This window comes from Lingula anatina, chromosome 9 (assembly GCF_051362555.1).
Source record: "Lingula anatina isolate TDL-2025a chromosome 9, LinAna3.0, whole genome shotgun sequence".
In the NCBI taxonomy this organism is placed as follows: domain Eukaryota; kingdom Metazoa; phylum Brachiopoda; class Lingulata; order Lingulida; family Lingulidae; genus Lingula; species Lingula anatina.
Genome location: NC_141775.1, coordinates 3,254,888 through 3,273,138, shown reverse-complemented (window position 1 = coordinate 3,273,138; position 18,251 = coordinate 3,254,888). Strand labels below are relative to the sequence as shown.

At 39.9% G+C, this 18,251-nt stretch overlaps 1 protein-coding gene across 1 annotated transcript; it reads right to left on the bottom strand.

Annotated features, from left to right (window-relative positions):
• Positions 1 to 250: 250 nt before the first annotated feature.
• Positions 251 to 3,338, bottom strand: LOC147759789 (uncharacterized). The gene is made up of 4 exons (XM_086996211.1): positions 3,196 to 3,338; positions 1,954 to 2,616; positions 829 to 996; positions 251 to 590 (listed from the first exon to the last, which is right to left on the bottom strand). Exons 1-4 carry the CDS (start codon positions 3,308 to 3,310, stop codon positions 376 to 378), a joined length of 1,161 nt encoding a protein of 386 aa, XP_086852337.1. The 5' UTR covers positions 3,311 to 3,338; the 3' UTR covers positions 251 to 375.
• Positions 3,339 to 18,251: the final 14,913 nt, after the last annotated feature.

The following is an 18,251-nucleotide window of genomic DNA, read 5'->3' as shown; positions in this document are numbered from 1 at the left end:
AAGGCAGGCTAAGTTCATTGGAAGGGTGGGGGTGGTACCGGGTGTGAATTCCAACCAAGACGCTCCCTTGATCCGGAAAAGGTTGGATCTGCATCATATTTTAAGAAAAATAGACCCCCTTAAACTGTCTGTTTATCGTGCACTAGCAGATCCCAGACTTCGCTAACGGGGAAGGGGTTGGGCACAAGCCTAAAAACTGTCTTGCGAATTTATAAAATCGACTAGAACAATTTTATTACAATTAGCAGGGCACGGGGGCAGAATATATGTCTTCTAGTGCCATTCGTCGGATTTTGAGCCGATTGCCTATGGGACCCTATAGGAATTTTTCCTTACGGAACCGTGGTCTAGTATCAAGACGTTTTCTCATAGATATTATTTAAGACTATTCTTCAATGACTCACCTTCACAAAAAGGCGGATCATCGCTCCAAGTGCTATTGTCCTGACAGACACGTGTCAACGAACCATTTGCTACAAAATAGCCGCTGTTGCACGTGTAAGTCACGTTGTTCCCGCCATAGAATGTTTGGCTCGTGGTCGGAAGCCTGGCGCTGTTGTCAATGAAACCAGGGTCGCTGCAAGTAACAACTGGAAAGAAAATGCACTTATTAACTGTACTATGTTCTACATGTGAACAAGTTATCAATTTCGATATCCTTATAGCTGGTTTTTATAGTGCTTTTGTTCAGATTGAATCCGGAAACGAGCACTTAAAAATACATTTGCTCTGTTCAGTCGGATCTCTTCTTAAACGCTCTAGTTTGATACTTTTAAAATACACGATGTGTGTGGCTTAGATTAGCACTGTTTTTAGCGTGACACTTACTTTCACATTCCATTTGCGTCCCGGACCACGTTAAATTCCCCAGGCACGTTCTAGTGACGTCACCGCTGGCGTGCACGTGACCCACGTTACAGCTGTACGTCACCACCGAGCCCATGGTTAAGTTGCCCGAATAAGTCGCATTTACCCCGGGTTCAGGAGCAGAACATGCTGAATAAATAAATAAATAAATAAATAAATAAATAAAAAGGCCAGGGATTTCAATATGTAACAAACCTGTTACCTAAATGACTTTATCAAAAAAGATATCCACAGTAATTAGAAAGGGTCAAGGGACTTGAAGAAATTCGAAAACATGAAAACAGATTTTTATTAAAGAACAGAAAATTTTTTTTCAGTGAGTGAACGTCTCTGGACAAAGATAAAGCTCTGTTAATATAACCCTTTCAATCAATGTCGTTTTAAAAATAAAAAATACAAATAATACCAGTGAAGAAGAGGCCATATAAGTTTGTATTTGTTATGCACACATCATTATCATTTAGTTTTTCAAAGCAAAATGTCAATCACGGTTTTTGGGAACTGCCAGAGAACATGTCGCGAAAGCTGTCATATCCCATTAATCCCTTTGGTATTTAGTACCTTAACTGTTTCGAGTACATTTTAATCATATTTATTGATACAGACATTTAAAGGTGGCATGTATTCAAATATATGTTCCTTGAAGAAAAAAATATATGATTAAAAACGTGCAGATGGATCTGGCTGAATCCGCTGAATCCACTTATATAATGGAGTCTCGTACCTGACAATTATTGTCACAGTTAACGCATTCAGGCGGCACAACAAGCACAATTAATTGCCCAACCAAACAATCAAATTTAATGTCTAACTCAGGGCGTCACAACTTAAAGAATAGACTGCCACTAATAAGGGACCCTTTATCATATCTAGCAGTTTTTTTGCAAACCATCAAATCCTACTTTTCAGTTTCAATTCTAGTCTATACGCAGTACATTTAGAAACCCAAAGAACTGTCTTTATTTTATCCTCTCTCTCTCTCTCTCTCTCTCTCTCTCTCTCACACACACACATTATTATATCCATATCTGTTTATTGATTTAGGATTTGAATAATTCAATATTATAACACCACTAGAATACTCACTTAAGTTTCCTCTTTCTCTGCACAGCTCCCATGCTTCGTTAATTGTCTGCAAGTCGACTACTTTGTCAAAAAGGTGGATGCACGATAGCCGGCCATTGAACAGGTATACATTGACGTTAGGCCGTCTGCCTATGTGAAAATCGTGACCTGCTGTATTCAGATCAAACTGGCCAATCGACGCAGTTGAATTATTGAAATATTGGGAATCGAGAGACCCCACTCCTAACAAAACTGTCCCCGTGTCTCGGTCATATTGCACGATGACTTTCTGCCACGTGTTGGCAGTAAATACGTTCTGATATGTGGAAATGTGGTTTCGGTTGGCAGTATCAACCAGGTTGGCATATAAGTGAGGACCTGCATTCCACTGCCATACGTGGGGCTTTCCATATCCGAATTCAAATATACAACCTACTCCAGCTGAACCCACACTTACAGGATTCATTAGCCAAATCAAGGTAAAGCTTCTGACATCTAGATCGGCATGTGCTGGCACTGTGACGTGCGATAGAGAGGCGGGAGTGAATTCCAACGCATGAAGAGCCCCAAAAGGGCCCGGCGCTGCTATCACGTTATGAAGTACTCCGTGGTGCCCTCTTCCGGTGAAGTCGTTGCCGAGACTGTTGCCGTCAAATGGCCAGAAAGCAACTTGTTGCAGATCGTCTGAAAAAACAATTTGACTCAATTGGCGTGCGTTTTACAACATCTGGCAGAGTGCCCTGGTTATGCTGTTATTTTTAAATGCTGGTCGAATCATTTTATAGCACTGGGTATGAGGCGTATGTTCCTCATGGGTAGGGAGGAAACGATGTTACTATGGTCATGAATATTCTTGGGTAGGGAGGACGTGTTATTACTATAAAGCCCTGAAGATTGATACAGAGAAAAGTGATTTATCATTACAGACTTAATCGAAGGTAGAGAGGAAGTATTGTAAAGTCTTGGAAAGTCATAAGCAGGCAGAACATAAAATATCTGTTCTAAAAATACAAGGTCACGTTATCCCCACCAACAATCAGCAAAATCGCAGCGAAATTCCATTTAAGAGATTATTCTCTAATTACTTAATGAAATATTCAGAAAACGACATCTGTAAAAAATACATGATATATTTGCATGGAGGAATATTACGTTTAGTTTCTCGTTGCATTTGCTGTGCAACGCAGTAGTTTTAGTTGATTTTCACACCTAAAACATTAGGCTGTCACACCTAACACAATGTGCTGTCCTACTCATGCTTACACTGGCACTCCATCCGTGTACCAGACCACGTTAAGTTTCCCAGGCACGTTCTGTTGGAGTCCCCGCTGGCGTACGAGGTACCAAAGTTACAGGTGTACGATACCACAGACCCCATTGTCAAGTTACCAGAGTAGACCGCGTTTACGCCGGCATCCGGGGCATTGCACGCTAATGTCAAATAGATAAAAGATAAATACGATGACAGGTAGAAATTTCATCATTTAATTGTTTTCAAAGAGCGTAATGAGAAATCAGAGTTAAATTTTTCTTCATCACATAGTTAAATTATGTGTTTGCAAGGATGCCGTGAGAATAGAACTGGATTCCCAAACACCAAATATTGGGTCTAGCAGTGTCAAGGCAGTACACTGACCACTTACCCAAATTCCCTCTCTCTCGGCATCGTTCCCACGCTGCATTCTTGGAGTCTTCATCGATGATATCATCAAACAGATGAACACACGATAATCGTCCGTCGAACATTTCTGTGGCCAACCCTTGCCGCTTGCCTATTTGCAGATTGAGGCCATTAGTGTGATGAGTAAAGTTCCCCAATTGTTTTGTATTATTGGTAAACTCCTGAGTGTCAAACACCTCAGATTCCACGGTCAGTTCCCCGGTAGTCTGCGAGAAGCTGACGACCACTCTGTGCCACGTTCTCACTGTAAATATATTGTTCACCTGACTGAAGTGCTGCAGATTGTGGTCGCTTGAGTCAATGAGGTTTACCTTTAGGGATTGTCCGTTAGGGTGAAGCCATATGTGAGACGCGACTGGATTGGATGCGTACTCAAATATGCAACTGGGGTCCAAGTTCTCCAGATATATGAAGAACATCAAAGTGAAACTCTGGACTGAAAGCTGCGCATGCGCGGGTATGACCACATGGGAATCACTGGCTTCAGCAAAGGTCAAAGCATGTGCGTGTCCGTATGGTCCGGGCGACGAGGAGACATTATGCACTGTTCCATGGTGTCCATTCCCACTTAAATCGGTGCCTAGGCTGTTAGCGTCCAACGGCCAAAATGCCACCGGCTCGGCGTCACCTGTAAACAGAAAAGAGCATTGCTATCATTATAATCTTTATAGGATGCAGCACTGTACGTAATTCTTTATAGGAACGAAGTTTCATTTTAACAGATTTAACCTTTGTTCGTGTTGTGTTTTCAATCTTGGGGTTCAAATGAAACCATTTATTTCATAATAAATTGTCAAGTTAATTTCAATCAGTGTAATAACCACCAATACACACTTAGTAAAATCCCAGGCAGTTTCAGTAAACATAGCAAATACTACCCAGTAAGCAGTACTTCTTTAATAGCAATCGCCATTCAGTAACAACCAAAGACAAATATGACAGCGACAGCTCTATTCACAACCTCAGATGCGTATCAATGGCAGAAAAAGACAGTAATTTCAAATCGTTCTACATGTATATAGGCCTACTAAAGTGTTATTTTTGCAACATTCTAACAGCGGTAAAAACAATATCACTCCTGTTGCAGATTGAAGAACACTATACTACTACATTAGGCCACACTTTTTTATTTTTATGGATGACATCCTCTGGGTACCCCAAAATCGGTGCGAGAGGGCGAAAAAAAAAAGTCCAAAAAAAAAAAACTGCTTAAGTAAAGGAATGCTGTCAGTACACAGCTGGAAACACAAATTTAACCACAGAAACACGTATCAAACTAACAATATGTCTTTATCCATGCTCTCAAAATATTAAAGCATTGTGAATACTTCGTAGAAATGTAAAAAAAGTCATGAATTGATATACTTCATATTACCAAATCTATTTAAGGTTATTTCATGCATTCATTTGGTATAGCAATCAATAAAACAAATATCAATCAAACAGTGTGTCTTTATTTGTATTCTCAGAATATTAAAACATTTTGAACACTTCACAGAAATGTTTAAAAAATGATGCAAAGATATGCTCAATACTACCAAATCTATTAAAGGTCATTTCAGACGATGCCATTTTGTCAACTTCAGCTCACACGAAGCAGCTTAACTGTCAGGTGGCCTGTCCGACCTTCAGCCCACCAAATACCTCGACGCCCTTGTCGACCCTTTTTTCGCTACAGAAAACCTGGTATTAATGTGCTGCTTTATACAGAATGTCACAGAAATGTTTCGGCCGCCGCCAGCCTTTCGCACAATTGTAAAAAGGTGATATCTCCATGCCCAATATCAATGGCATACCAATCCAAAACGATGGCGCCCGTTCTCTTTATGACTTTTATTGTTGTGTAATTTGAAAGTAATCCTAGAGATGAATTTGACAGCAAAGTGGCCGCATTTCCACGTGGCGAAAATACGCATGCGCAGAAAGCTCATTTCCTTGCAAATTCAATAACAACGTTTGCGACAACCGACTTCGTTGGGGGCTGGGGGGGGGGGGCTTTTTTTTTTTTTTTTTTTTGGAGAACGGGCGAAAATCCGTGCGCGCGCAGGATGTCATCCATAAAATTAAAAAAGTGTGGCCTTACGACGTAGGAGCAATAGCGTCACCACAGTCGTCACCATCAGGAGAGAGTAGAAGTCAGCTACATAGAACATCAGGGGCCTCCGTGGAACTATAATTCCAATTACTCGTTTACCTGGACATCTATAGTGTATCTGCAGGTACTTGTAGGTTCCAGAACAAGGATCCTGACTGAAAGTAGCCGTATTTGCTACCACAGAGCAGGACTGCTGACCCTCGCATGCTGCGGCCACGACGCTGTAGGACGTGCTGGCGTTGCAGTTCGTGTTGGACATGGCACTGTGTACACACGTTAAAGTGTTGGTCCGGCCATATAGAGCGTCCACAATATGGATAGGATGGGGGCACTGTAGGGATACCGTCCCAGATTCGCACGCAACCTCGATACTGTAACTGTCTACAATTTTGAAAACGAGACAGTTAAGATTCGTATTATGCCAGTAGAAAAAAAATCAGTCAAATCAAATAACTTCCACTAAACCTACAAAACAACACCGTGCTGTCACACACACACACACACACACACACACACACACACACACACACAAAAAAAACAATAAAAAATAAAAAATAAATAAATAAATAAAAAACTTAAGCAATACCAAAGGGTTAGTTTCATCATCTTCTTTCGTATTATAACGAACTGTAGGGCCAACTGAGTGGATCAAGTAAACGACCATAAGTTTTAAAAATGTGCATCTTTAAAGTTTTTTTATCGCCTGACCGATAAATTGCATTTTGGCATGTTAATCTGGTTCGGGTCGTGTAAGAAACTGGTTGTAGTAATTTGCATTTGTTTAAGGAAATACAAACAGCTGTACTATCGCTTGTTACATAATGTGTCTTTAATATTAAAATTATATGTCATGTAGTTGACATGTCAAATCATTGCCACTAAACTTGACCATATTTCACGTTATTGTTTCAAATAGCATTACTAAAAGACGTGCGAAAAATATCGTTTTACATTCCCCGATAAATGGTGTTTGAACAGATATATTGGTCTAACTTTTTGTGATGCCAGTATAAATGACCCTTGGTCGTTTACGCGAACTCTCATTGAAATAATTATGCTATTGAATGCACAGCAGTAATGCGCCATATATAACTATATCATTTGGCGGATTTTTACGAACTGTAGGAACTGGTCAACTTTATGACCAAATATTTGTAGAATGTGTAGTTTAAAGCTTTTTTTTTGACTGGCCGATTGAATAAGTTGGTTAATCGTTTGGCAAGCGGTCTTGATTTGAAACGTATAAGAAGCTGATATGGAGTAGAGATTTGTATACGATGTGTCTTTACTCGCTGCATATGTAACTTTCAAGACACATGGGTTTAAGACGGGGGTAATGGATCAAGAAAGTAACAAAAGCGAGCCCTCTCTCCTTTGCCCCCTTGCTTCGCTTTATAATTTTTACGATAGACGTGATATAAAAGAGGTCGGGGAGGCTAAACCTCTACTCGCATTAACCTAATGTCTCCAACGCAGTGCAGGCACATAATTAACTAAATTAAATGATTAAATCAATTAGAACATGTATGACTGGTCTCACACACATTTACCTTTGTGATAAAAAGAATTGGTAAAATGATCAAGAACTACGTTACGCACATTTACATACAGGTTCCAAGCCGCTCCATGCCCCGTTATCCTGACATATCCGTACGAGGTCGCCCCTTTCAAGCGAGTAACCGGTGTTGCACGTGTAGGTGATATTGTCTCCTATGCGCAGCCCGTTGACAACCTGAGAGGCGTTGGCCGGCGTTGAGGGGAGAGGACATTGTTCAACTGGAATATAAAAATGGTCGAGGATCAAGGTTAATAGTTCAATTCGTATTGATAAAATACAGTTGATTTTATAATGCCTGAAATCTAGGATTTGTGAAAATGTATTGCTTTCTTTTGTCAAAATGCCTTTCCTCAAATCAAAATGCAGATAAGATGTAGATTTAGAACAAATTACACATGTAGCTAAATTTTATGGCATCTGAAGAGAGCGATCGACACCTCATTGACACAACGGCGTTCACTACAGGCATCAGAAAGCGCACTCATCAGCGACATACCCGATATTTCGCAGACGTAACGTAAATTGTTGTTGCATGAGTTGTCTGCCCATATGTGTGGTCCTCCGTAGGACAGATAACTGGTCCCCAAAGTTCGGTAAGAAGCGCACGTGCCACTTTGCCAGTTGTCGCAAGAACATATATTACTGTAGCTCAGTGCTGTACCGTCTACCCACTGATTGGCTCCACCATTCATGCGCTCTAAGCCTATGTGGTATTGCTGATTTTCCCTGAAAACATATAAAAATATGTATACAATATATTTACTCATGGTAATTGCCATCTTGTCTGCATTGTGAATGATTTTCAGTTAATTGCTTATATTATGATATTACTGAACGGCAGTTGGAATGGATTGCCGCAAATGCCGTTACACAAAATGCAATAAACGGACATTCCCTTACAGAACGGTTGACATCCCTGCCTGTAGCTCGGCTGTCTTCGGCATGGCGATGGTCCCGCCTAACCCCTGACACGTAGTCTTTGCGTTTGCGTAGGTCTGCCTGTCACTTCCGGAATTTCTGTAGCACCTGCCGACAGAGGGCACGTACGTCCAACCAGAGGAACAAATGGGAGGCACTGGAAATAAGACAGGAGCTACCAAAGATGTCCGAGAAAATTGACTTTTTTCTAATGTGGATATCCAGTGCAAAACGCCACCCATTTAAGCTATGCAGTAGTAGACGAGGCCAAGTTTTTTAATAATATGAAGAGCACATTGATGTAAACTTTCTTGCCTTTGCTGCGTTTTAATTCCAATTTATTTTAGGGGGAAGATGTACCTCGGAAACTTAGGTAGAGGCCCGTATGCGTTCTGCTCTTCACTAGACCCAACTTTGTCTATGTGAATAGAACAGCGGTTTTGACGTGTCACGCTGGATTCCCTTACCTTCACAGACGGGCGCCGAGCCGCTCCAAGTCTCGTCAGACTGACACACTCGGACGAGATCTCCGCTGCTGAGAGATGTCCCGGTCGCGCAAGTATAGGTGATATTGTCCCCGAAGTTTGTGCCCGCTACGACCTGAGTTGTATCAGCTGGCGCAGAAGGGGTACTACAGGTTATGTCTGAAAAAAATAAAATAAAATAAAGATCAACACTGAAACTCTCGTAGGCTGACGTGACTTTAGTGGAGTCTGCAAGAAACATTAAGCTGTACAGTAGCTCATCACCTTGGTGGTGTAAAGATACAGTAGATCACTATATAGCCTGTAATGTTACAATAAGGTCATCAGTATCAGCATTGTGTGTCGCTCAGATTCATATGGGTATCAGCGGCTACGAAGAAGACGCCTTAATTTGATGTAAACAAAAGGTCAATATTGTTACTTTGTCAAAAGTCCTAAGATTTATATGACATCGGCCGGTGAGAAGGGTTCACAACTTATGTATTGTAAGATTCAGATAAGAAGGCAACACTAGAACTACCGTAGCTTGACATCCACATGTCATGAGTGACGTCACCAACTGCAGGAGCACGTCAGCTTATAACAAGACTAAAACATTAAACACGTAGAACATTACATTTAGTGTAAGTCCCGATGAGATCTTATACTTAGCCTACATTAGAAATTAAGGAACACGGCTAAAACTGATATACAAAGTACATGATAAACAATATGTGAAACGTGAAGGCATTGACAGTTTTGACGTTACATTCCCTTACTCTGACAAACAGGCGCCGAGCCATCCCATGCCCCGGTGGACTGACACACTCGCACGAGGTCTCCGCTGGTAAGAGTTGTCCCAGACTCACAAGTATAGGTGATATTGTCCCCCACGTTTGTGCCCGCTACGACCTCTGTGGTATTGGCAGGAGAGGTGGGGGCGCTGCAACTTGTGCTAACTGAATTATAAGTTCAATCGCAAGATCAAAAACAATCGTAATATCGAAATGTTAATCGTAGGAAATACAATTTATCAGGCATTTAACGGCTTCACGCTTCATATATTTTTTTACATAGGCCGTGATATGGCCTTATCTTCGACAACTAAGAGGCAGAGTGCATATCGATAACCGCTGTTCATGCGGTCCAAAACTTGAATTTAGGGTACACCGTGAGTACAAAACCAAAGTCCGTGATCTGAGACAAAACACCTACTTATTATTTCGCAAACGTAGCGATAACTATAAGAGCACGAACGGTCCATCCACTGGAAGCTGTAGCTGTTGTGTACCCGATAGGCATTACAACTGGAGCTGCCCCGGCCGTCACAAGAGCAAATGTTGTCGTAGGTTGGCGTGGTACCGTCGGCCCACTGGTCGGGGTTGGAACCCACGTGCTCAAGCCCTATCCAGTACTGAGCACTTGACCTGGAAACCAGAAATGACCATAAACAATAATACAATGGACGATGACGGACTTTGAAAAATTTAGGTCAAAAGTCAAATTCAAGTTCACACAATAGGCCTATTGCCAATATATTATTTTCTATGTAAGAATGCTATTTAAGAAGCATATTAGCTTGATTGCTTTTTTTACGACAGCGACTAATTATCAAAATATATCATGCAGTAAAATATGTAGTTTATCATTAAATGAAAGTTTTGTTGTTATTTTGATCGCAGCGTTACGAATATGTCAAGAAAATGTTGCGTTTAGCGAAGAACGCCCGATTAGACCTTATGACGCAAGGTACCCACGTACGACTTGTTTACAAACTCCGTGACGTTTTCTGGGACGCTTCCTCTGGAAAGCGAACTGGATTAGCCTGAACTGGATTAGCCCGAAATTTTCTTTCATATACTTTACTCGTATGGTAAGTATATTTGTCCTACAATTTTTTATGTTTTCTGTGTGGCAGAAATGGTGATTTTGAAATATAAGAGAGCCTCCCAAAGTACAATAATAGTCCTAACTACCATCGTAGGCCTACTAGGAGGAGGAGCGTTGACGGTGACTTCGCGGCGTGACCGCACAGGAATGCAATTCCTAGGAATGGAAGTCCGGGCTCCCAAATGATTATTACAGGTTAGGGTTAGTTGGAGTATTGGGGTTAGTATATGGGACGAATGTCACCTGTACGAAGTAGGCCTAATGGGAAGCGGTCTACGGTTCCTAGCGGACTTGCATTCCTGTTACACGATACTGGGTGATCAGCACTGTCGAACGAGATGGGTTGGGACGCAAGTGGTAGGCCTACTATTTATTTCGAATATGTCGAATATGTCTGCCAGAAAACAATGCACGTTATGCTTCTTGACTTTGTTTAAAGCAACCATTCTTCATAAGCTGTTCTGCAAAATCGAAATTGGAGTCGATCGTCTGTCAGAGGTCTGGAAAACGCTTTGGTTTTCATTGTTTTATATTGGAAAGAATGAATACAGTGAAGTTGACCGCACTGCCCGTATCTTAAGGGTCGTTTTGCAAACCTCCTTGTCCATATGATGAATTTCGATTAGAGGCAAACTTACAATATGGTCTCCATTGCAGCCTGTTGTTCTGCAGTCTTCGGCATCGCTATGGTGGCGCCGTTTGTGTTCGCGCAGTCCGCTTTAGCGTCCTCGTAATTGGCATGCGTGTGGCCAGATTGCCAGTAACATCTGTTGACAGACGCTTTGTGGGACCAGCCTGACGGACATGGGTTAGGTACCCCTCCTCCACCACTAGTGCCATCTAGAAAAGAAAATGTATTTTAGCCCATATCTTACTGTTTTTTATCGCAAGAGCAGATATATAATTATATAACACTACTGTTCATCCAACTGTACATCCAACCAGCTGTTTCGTTAACTTAAGCAATCTGCCGTGTCGAGCGTTTTAGAAGCAAAGTATCTTTTTACTCTCTTTCACAAGTTTAAAAAGAAATCCCCTCTTTTTGGTATACTTGAGTATTTCATCTAGTGTAACCGTGTCAAGCATTGCATGCTCTTAAATGGGCCGGTATAACGTGACAGAGAGTCCCCCATGATAGAGGGTCTGCTTCATTTGTACAGGTAAGCCACGCCCTAAATTTTGACCCACTTAGGTCAGGCTTACCCTAACCTTTATAACTAAATGGAGGGCGGACTTTTTGTTACACGGATCTTAAGTTTCGTTACACTGGTCTGCGATGGGAGGACCGAAGTCACCAAAGGTCCGGAAAAAAAACGCTCACCTGATTTCTCACACACATAAACGTAATACAGGCCGCACGCAGTGTCTGCCCAGTAGTGATTTCCACCGCCGTGGGTCCCCAAAGTTCGATACGCGGCGCAGGACGACTGTTTAGTGTCACATGAGCAGATATAGCTCCACGTCACCGGTGTGCCGTCCAACCAGGTATCTGTGTTTCCAGTTAGTCGCTCCAAGCCAATCCAATACTCTCTATTGGTCCTAAAGAAGATATGTTATCTCTGCGGTATATTATGTTTTAGTTCGCGACTTGGCTTATACTATACTTTTTTTTTGTATCTTAGGTTCATATAAATCGACTGCAATGCAATACATTCAATGCTGAAGCTTTATCTAACATTCATATTCAAATCTTTTCAGTTTATACCGAAGTGTAGCATATCCTTTTATGCCCTTGTATTAGTACACAGTAACTGCACAATACGATTGAAACAGACTTGTGAAGATTCTTTTGTCTATAGCTATTTATATTAGTTTGATCTTACCATCCAATATTTCATCTGCTTGCAGTCAGATTTCATCAGGGAATAAGGTTGTGACAGGTATGACAACCTGTCACCCCCTCTGGTGTGCTATTTGGTCAGATCCCCCCTCCCCCCTTGCCTGCCCCTCCCTTAGGAGTAGCTCAGTCCCATCATTCCGATTCAACTTGGCCCCATGTAAGCGGATGATCATTGCTTCAAGAACTTTCCGGTGTAGATCTCGTGGCTCTCTTTCCAAGATTATTATGTCTTCTGTGGTTGTTGATGTTATACAATGCCCTGTCTGTTCCTGGTGTTGGTTGAGGGCAGATTTTTTATCATGTTTTTTGATCGATTTTTGATGTTCAGCGATTCTTTCAGTTAAGGAACGTCCTGTCTCTCCGATGTATTTCTCTCCACACACCTGACACTCACACTGAGAGTGTGAACAGGAGAACAGTGTGGAGTTTTATACCAGTGTGAGTGCCAGGGGCCAAGTTGAATCGGAATGATGGGACTGAGCTACCCAACCTCTACCTACCACTCCTAAGGGAGGGGCAGGCAAGGAGGGGGGGGGATCTGACCAAATAGCACACCAGAGGGGGTGACAGGTTGTCATACCTGTCACAACCTCATTCCCTGATGAAATCTGACTGCAAGCAGATGAAATATTGGATGGTAAGATCAAACTAATATAAATAGCTATAGACAAAAGAATCTTCACAAGTCTATTATAATAACATAGCTAATGAAACTGTTCTACACGATTGAAACAAATATAAAATTCATATATACAGTATACACATCCCTATTTGCCATTAGGGTCAACCAGATTGCCTTTTCACTTTAATCTAGTCCTACAACTATATAATAACAAACATACAGTATGGACGCCATGGCTTCGTGTAATTCCTGAGTCTTGGGCATGGCAAGTGTGCCTCCGACGTTTTCACAGTTGGTTTTGGCGCCTTGGTAGCTCTGGAAGGTATGGTATGCCCTGTAGCACTTGCCTACTTCGGGCTTGTGTGTCCAACCGCTGTCACAGCTACCTGAGATCAGATCTGAAGTAAATAAATAAATGAATAAATACATAAATAAATACATAAATGATAAATAAATAAACAAATAAATAACCAAATGATGAAAAATGGTCACACTTTGCCGAAGATTGCTTAGACATGTGGCTATATGATGCAGTCTAGCCACCGCCTTATTTCCTCCTCAACCTTAAAAAATAACATGGAAACGTTTTTGATTCTTATAGACCCTTTATTTTCATAAGAAGTCAATGCAAAAATGAAAGACCAAAGTTAGTCCTTTTATTTCGTTGCTGTACTGGTATGACAGACCTGATATGACTTACAGCAATGTCCACTTTTGTATATAATAATAATAATGAAATTCGCAACACATCTATCCTGCTGAAATGGTGTTGCGTTTAGTATATAACGTGTTAAATCTCCCACGTTCGTAACTCCATTACCCTCCACCGGGACCACAGATGAATCATATGTACTTTTCTTCAGTGCGACATGAGAAATTTTTGCCATTGATAGCCATTATATACTAGGGTAGGGTAAAATGAAATTTTTTTAACTCTAGGAGAACAGGTATTTATGTGGGCAAAATGGATCTAAAAGTCCATTTCTGATGAGAAATTTTAGCTATGAGCATAATTTAGGTCGGTATATCCAGTATCTTTGGAAACACAGACAGAGCTTGTGTAACTGTATACATGCAAAAGCAGTATTGAATAGGGCTGGGGAATCTCGTATGTTTTTTTGGAGGAGGTAACTTTATAATGCTTTAAACATATGACACTAACCTTCCATACCTTAGGCAGTTTATTACATTTTACCGAAAAGAGAAAAGGGGAGACATTTTGAAATGAGAGGGAAAGAAACGAACGTTGTCTGTAAGCATCTTACCACAGTTTTCCACACTTCCTTCCCACTGACCCTGTTAATTACAGAACAGGGTCTGTGTGGTGTCTCCGCGTACCCAGCGTCACAGGTGAACGTCCAGGTGCGGTTGTTGAAGACAGCGGTGGTATTGGCGACATCTGGGGTCGCACTGCACAATCAGCAGTAGCAATACATATCTATTTGTGATGTTTCCTAGGATCCGAACTTCTATTGAAAGTATCCGAACACGGTCAAGTAGGTATTGAAACTAATAGATTATGGGAGAGCCCAACCGCATTCAACCTTGATTTCTATTAAATAATCAATCAGTGACATTCTACCCAGTTATTTATTTGTTTTTTCTCGATTAATTTAGTTGATCTTCATTGTGTAGAGAAATACGTCGCAGTCACGTTTATGTCAATGCAAGTGACAGGACAAAGCTAACTGTATACTCTCCGTTGTTATTCCCCAGTTCGAGTATTTCTCATTTAAATCATTAGAATCATTAGTGGACGTTGTTGGCGTTCACTCATGGACGCAATACCGTATTCTAACACTCAAAAGAACGAGTCTGGCAAATTGCGTTATTCGAAATCTCAAAGCATTTAAAAGAAAGGGCTTCACAACGTTATGCAATTTTATAATTAAGTATGGGCGAAGAGATACAATTTTTACGCCGTTGTTTTGACTTCTGTCAAATGTTCAATTTCCATCCTTTCAAAACTCTGTAAATACACGTGATTTTCAACATCAATTTTGAAATTATTTTTCATTTAATCTTATTGTCCTTGTTGTCTGGAATTTAGGTACAAGTTAAATGTACTATTCAAATAATGAAGAATATTAAAAAAAAACTAACATCCCTTCTTTTCTGATTCACAGTTTCGCCTACTTAACAATTTGTTAAACATTGATTAGTCAAAGAAGCTACTTACCTGAAGAGAGCGTCATCAATATGATAAAAAGTACCTGCAAAGAGAAACAGGTGTGTACTGCATCATCATCATCATTATCATCATCGCCATCGTCATCATCGTCGGCGTCGATATTGTTATCAAACGGAATGTTTTTTTAAAATAAGATGTTTTAAGATACACTTCAATTGGTGATACATCCAATAGTAAAGTCTACCCCCAAATCAAACTCGGTCGACCAAACAACTTCTACCTACATCTGTATGTCTTACGTGAGAGGCTGTCACTCGAATACCTTTCCGTGTTACATGTATAAGCTAATCCATTTTAATGAATCTATGTACATATGTTTAAAATATATTGCCAAAAATCGCGCAGAACATAGAAATCTCAATCAAGAGCATCTATCTTTAAGGTTTTTTATTTCTGTATATAAAATGTTTGGTCATAGTTATTTTAATACGCTAGTATCATGATAAAATTTCATTCAACTGCAGCAGGGCAGTGATTCACTCCATTTTGGGGTGCAGCCACCGGTTCTCGAGTCGCGCGACGGCGCTCATAAATATAAAAACCTACCTTAACAACGCTATTCACAAAAATTGATGAATGTTTTAATGTTAGGTACTACCACCATTCCCATTTAACTTACCAGTATTTCAATCATTCCCTCCATGATATTGTTCTGGTGTTATGATGTAAAGTAACCCATAAGACTGTATTTTATAGGCTTGCGGTTTACACGTCCTATAGGTGAAGAGCAAGCGAACGCTAAACAGCGAGAATAACTTTATACGTACAAGCAGCTTGCTACTGTACTTCAAGTATTTGAAAATCAATCTAATTAATGGTAATTTGAACCATTGAGAAGAAATCGATCCAGCTTGCCATATACTGCTTCTTCAAATATTTGAAATATATCGAACCCTCGGTCGATATTCCTTTATTCCTGAAACATCGATTATTTTGATTTACATAATTCTTCCTTTGGCTAAAATTCGATTCCAGATCTTCGTAAAATCATTAAAAACACCTACGGCTATCGAATAAAATTATGGATTTCGAACACAAATGTTCATCGTTCATATGGATTATAAAACCGAATTAGTTGAACAAATTTCAGTAATAAACCCCATCATTCTCCACTCTAAAAAAACCCTACAGATTATGAAATTGCACTTTGGCAACGAGTACGTCACCGTGGTCACCGTATAATAATTTGCACTCTAGACATCCTTATATGCGTGCTCATATTTGAAGTGAAGAAAATTCAATCTTTCCCTACTAGATATTGTTCTCGGTATTACAATGTGAAGTGACTCATAAGAATCTAGAAAAGCACTCAGAGAATGCAAACGTCTGCCAAGGACTTTACCGGTACCTGTTAGAATTTATAGACAATTAACAAGTGCTTAGAAACTTTGGATAAAAATATTATTATATAAAAATTCAAAACAGCATTCAATCCAACGCGGCAAGAGTTCCCCAGTGCATCTGTGACTTGTTCAATTGGACAAAACGTATACAGTAATTATTACTACTTGCGTAGCTTTGATGCAGTACTCGTACACTGTACGCGTGACTTGAAAATCAACTACGATTGGTAAAAAGTGACCGGTATTTCGGATTTATGCTTGTTTTCAGGGACTAAAACAGTGCATAACGTCTGCGACATGTACATGTGTCATAGGTCAAGCCGTAGACCTCTTTATTATTGCTGTATGTGAGCGCGTCTCAATAGTAATCCATAGATAATCAATCCAAAAATCTACTAATTTCTTCATTGGCCTATTCGTGACTTAGTCAAACATTTTATCATAGTCCGACCATGGTTTTTCACATAATGCTGCGAATAGACAAACAAGAAAACAAATGGGACCAAAAACACAACCTCCTATCGGAGGTAATAATGTATTTATTGTGCGTGAGCTGATGGTCATAAGTGTGAAGGCAAAAGCGAGCGTTTAAACAGTGAGAAAAAGTTCCGATCTACTCGTTCATGCAGTTTGCCTTATACTGCCACTTGAGGTATTTGAAAATAATCGAACCCTCGTTTAATGATCCTTGAGTAATTTGAACCATTTACAAGGAATCGATCATTATGTAATCGAACCAAACACGAATAGGTTATTGACATTTGGGTTGTTGATTTATCGATGTAATAGGAAACAATAACAGGTAAAGTGACGTTTATTGACACACATTAGCTCCCAAGTATCGATTATCGGAATGTGCATACTTCTTCGTTTGACAAAAATTCGATTCCAAATCTTCGTTTAATCATTAGAAAAGCCCTACAATAATAAAATAAGTCATTGGTGTATTTAGAACTTCAATACGCATCGTTCGCATATATTATAACATGGAATTAGTATATATAATTTCAGCAAATAAACCAAACATTCTTTACCCTAAATACCTAAAATAATTAAATTGTAGTTTGGTAACATGTACGTCACCATTGTCACCGTATAAAATTGCCAGTCTAGACATCCTTACACGTGTGATTATATTTGAATGGAAGAAAAAAATCATAAATGTTTTTTTCAAACAGAATAAAGGAAATAATATAACTACAGGCCAAATTTAATTACAATCAAGAACCGCTGATGAAATGAAAATATTGAAAAAGACTTTGAACTACTGCAATTAAGTACGGCGACAATGCCTGTTACATTTACGCCACCCATTGATACACAAAACAATATTTGACCATTAATGTACGTCGGACATAATTCAATAAATGTCATTATTTGCATCGTCCAATATTTAGTTTAATTATTGATTAAAGATGTGTCCAGTGAACCATCAATTGGAGCTGATCCATTTCAAGGACACAGCAGTGTATACATCGATACATAATTATCGACAGCGGATATACATTTTGTATTACTTATTAATGTGACATTAGAAGTTATGTAATGCGTTTAAAGTTATACAGTGAACGTTCGACAATAATAAAGCAAACGCTAAAATTCTCTAGATCTATAACACGTTCCCCGTTATCACCAAGGTAAAATCGTTCCCAGGTTTCCGTGTAAATTTGGTGACGTTTGGTAATGTCTTTTCAATTTAATGGATATTTTTATCTCT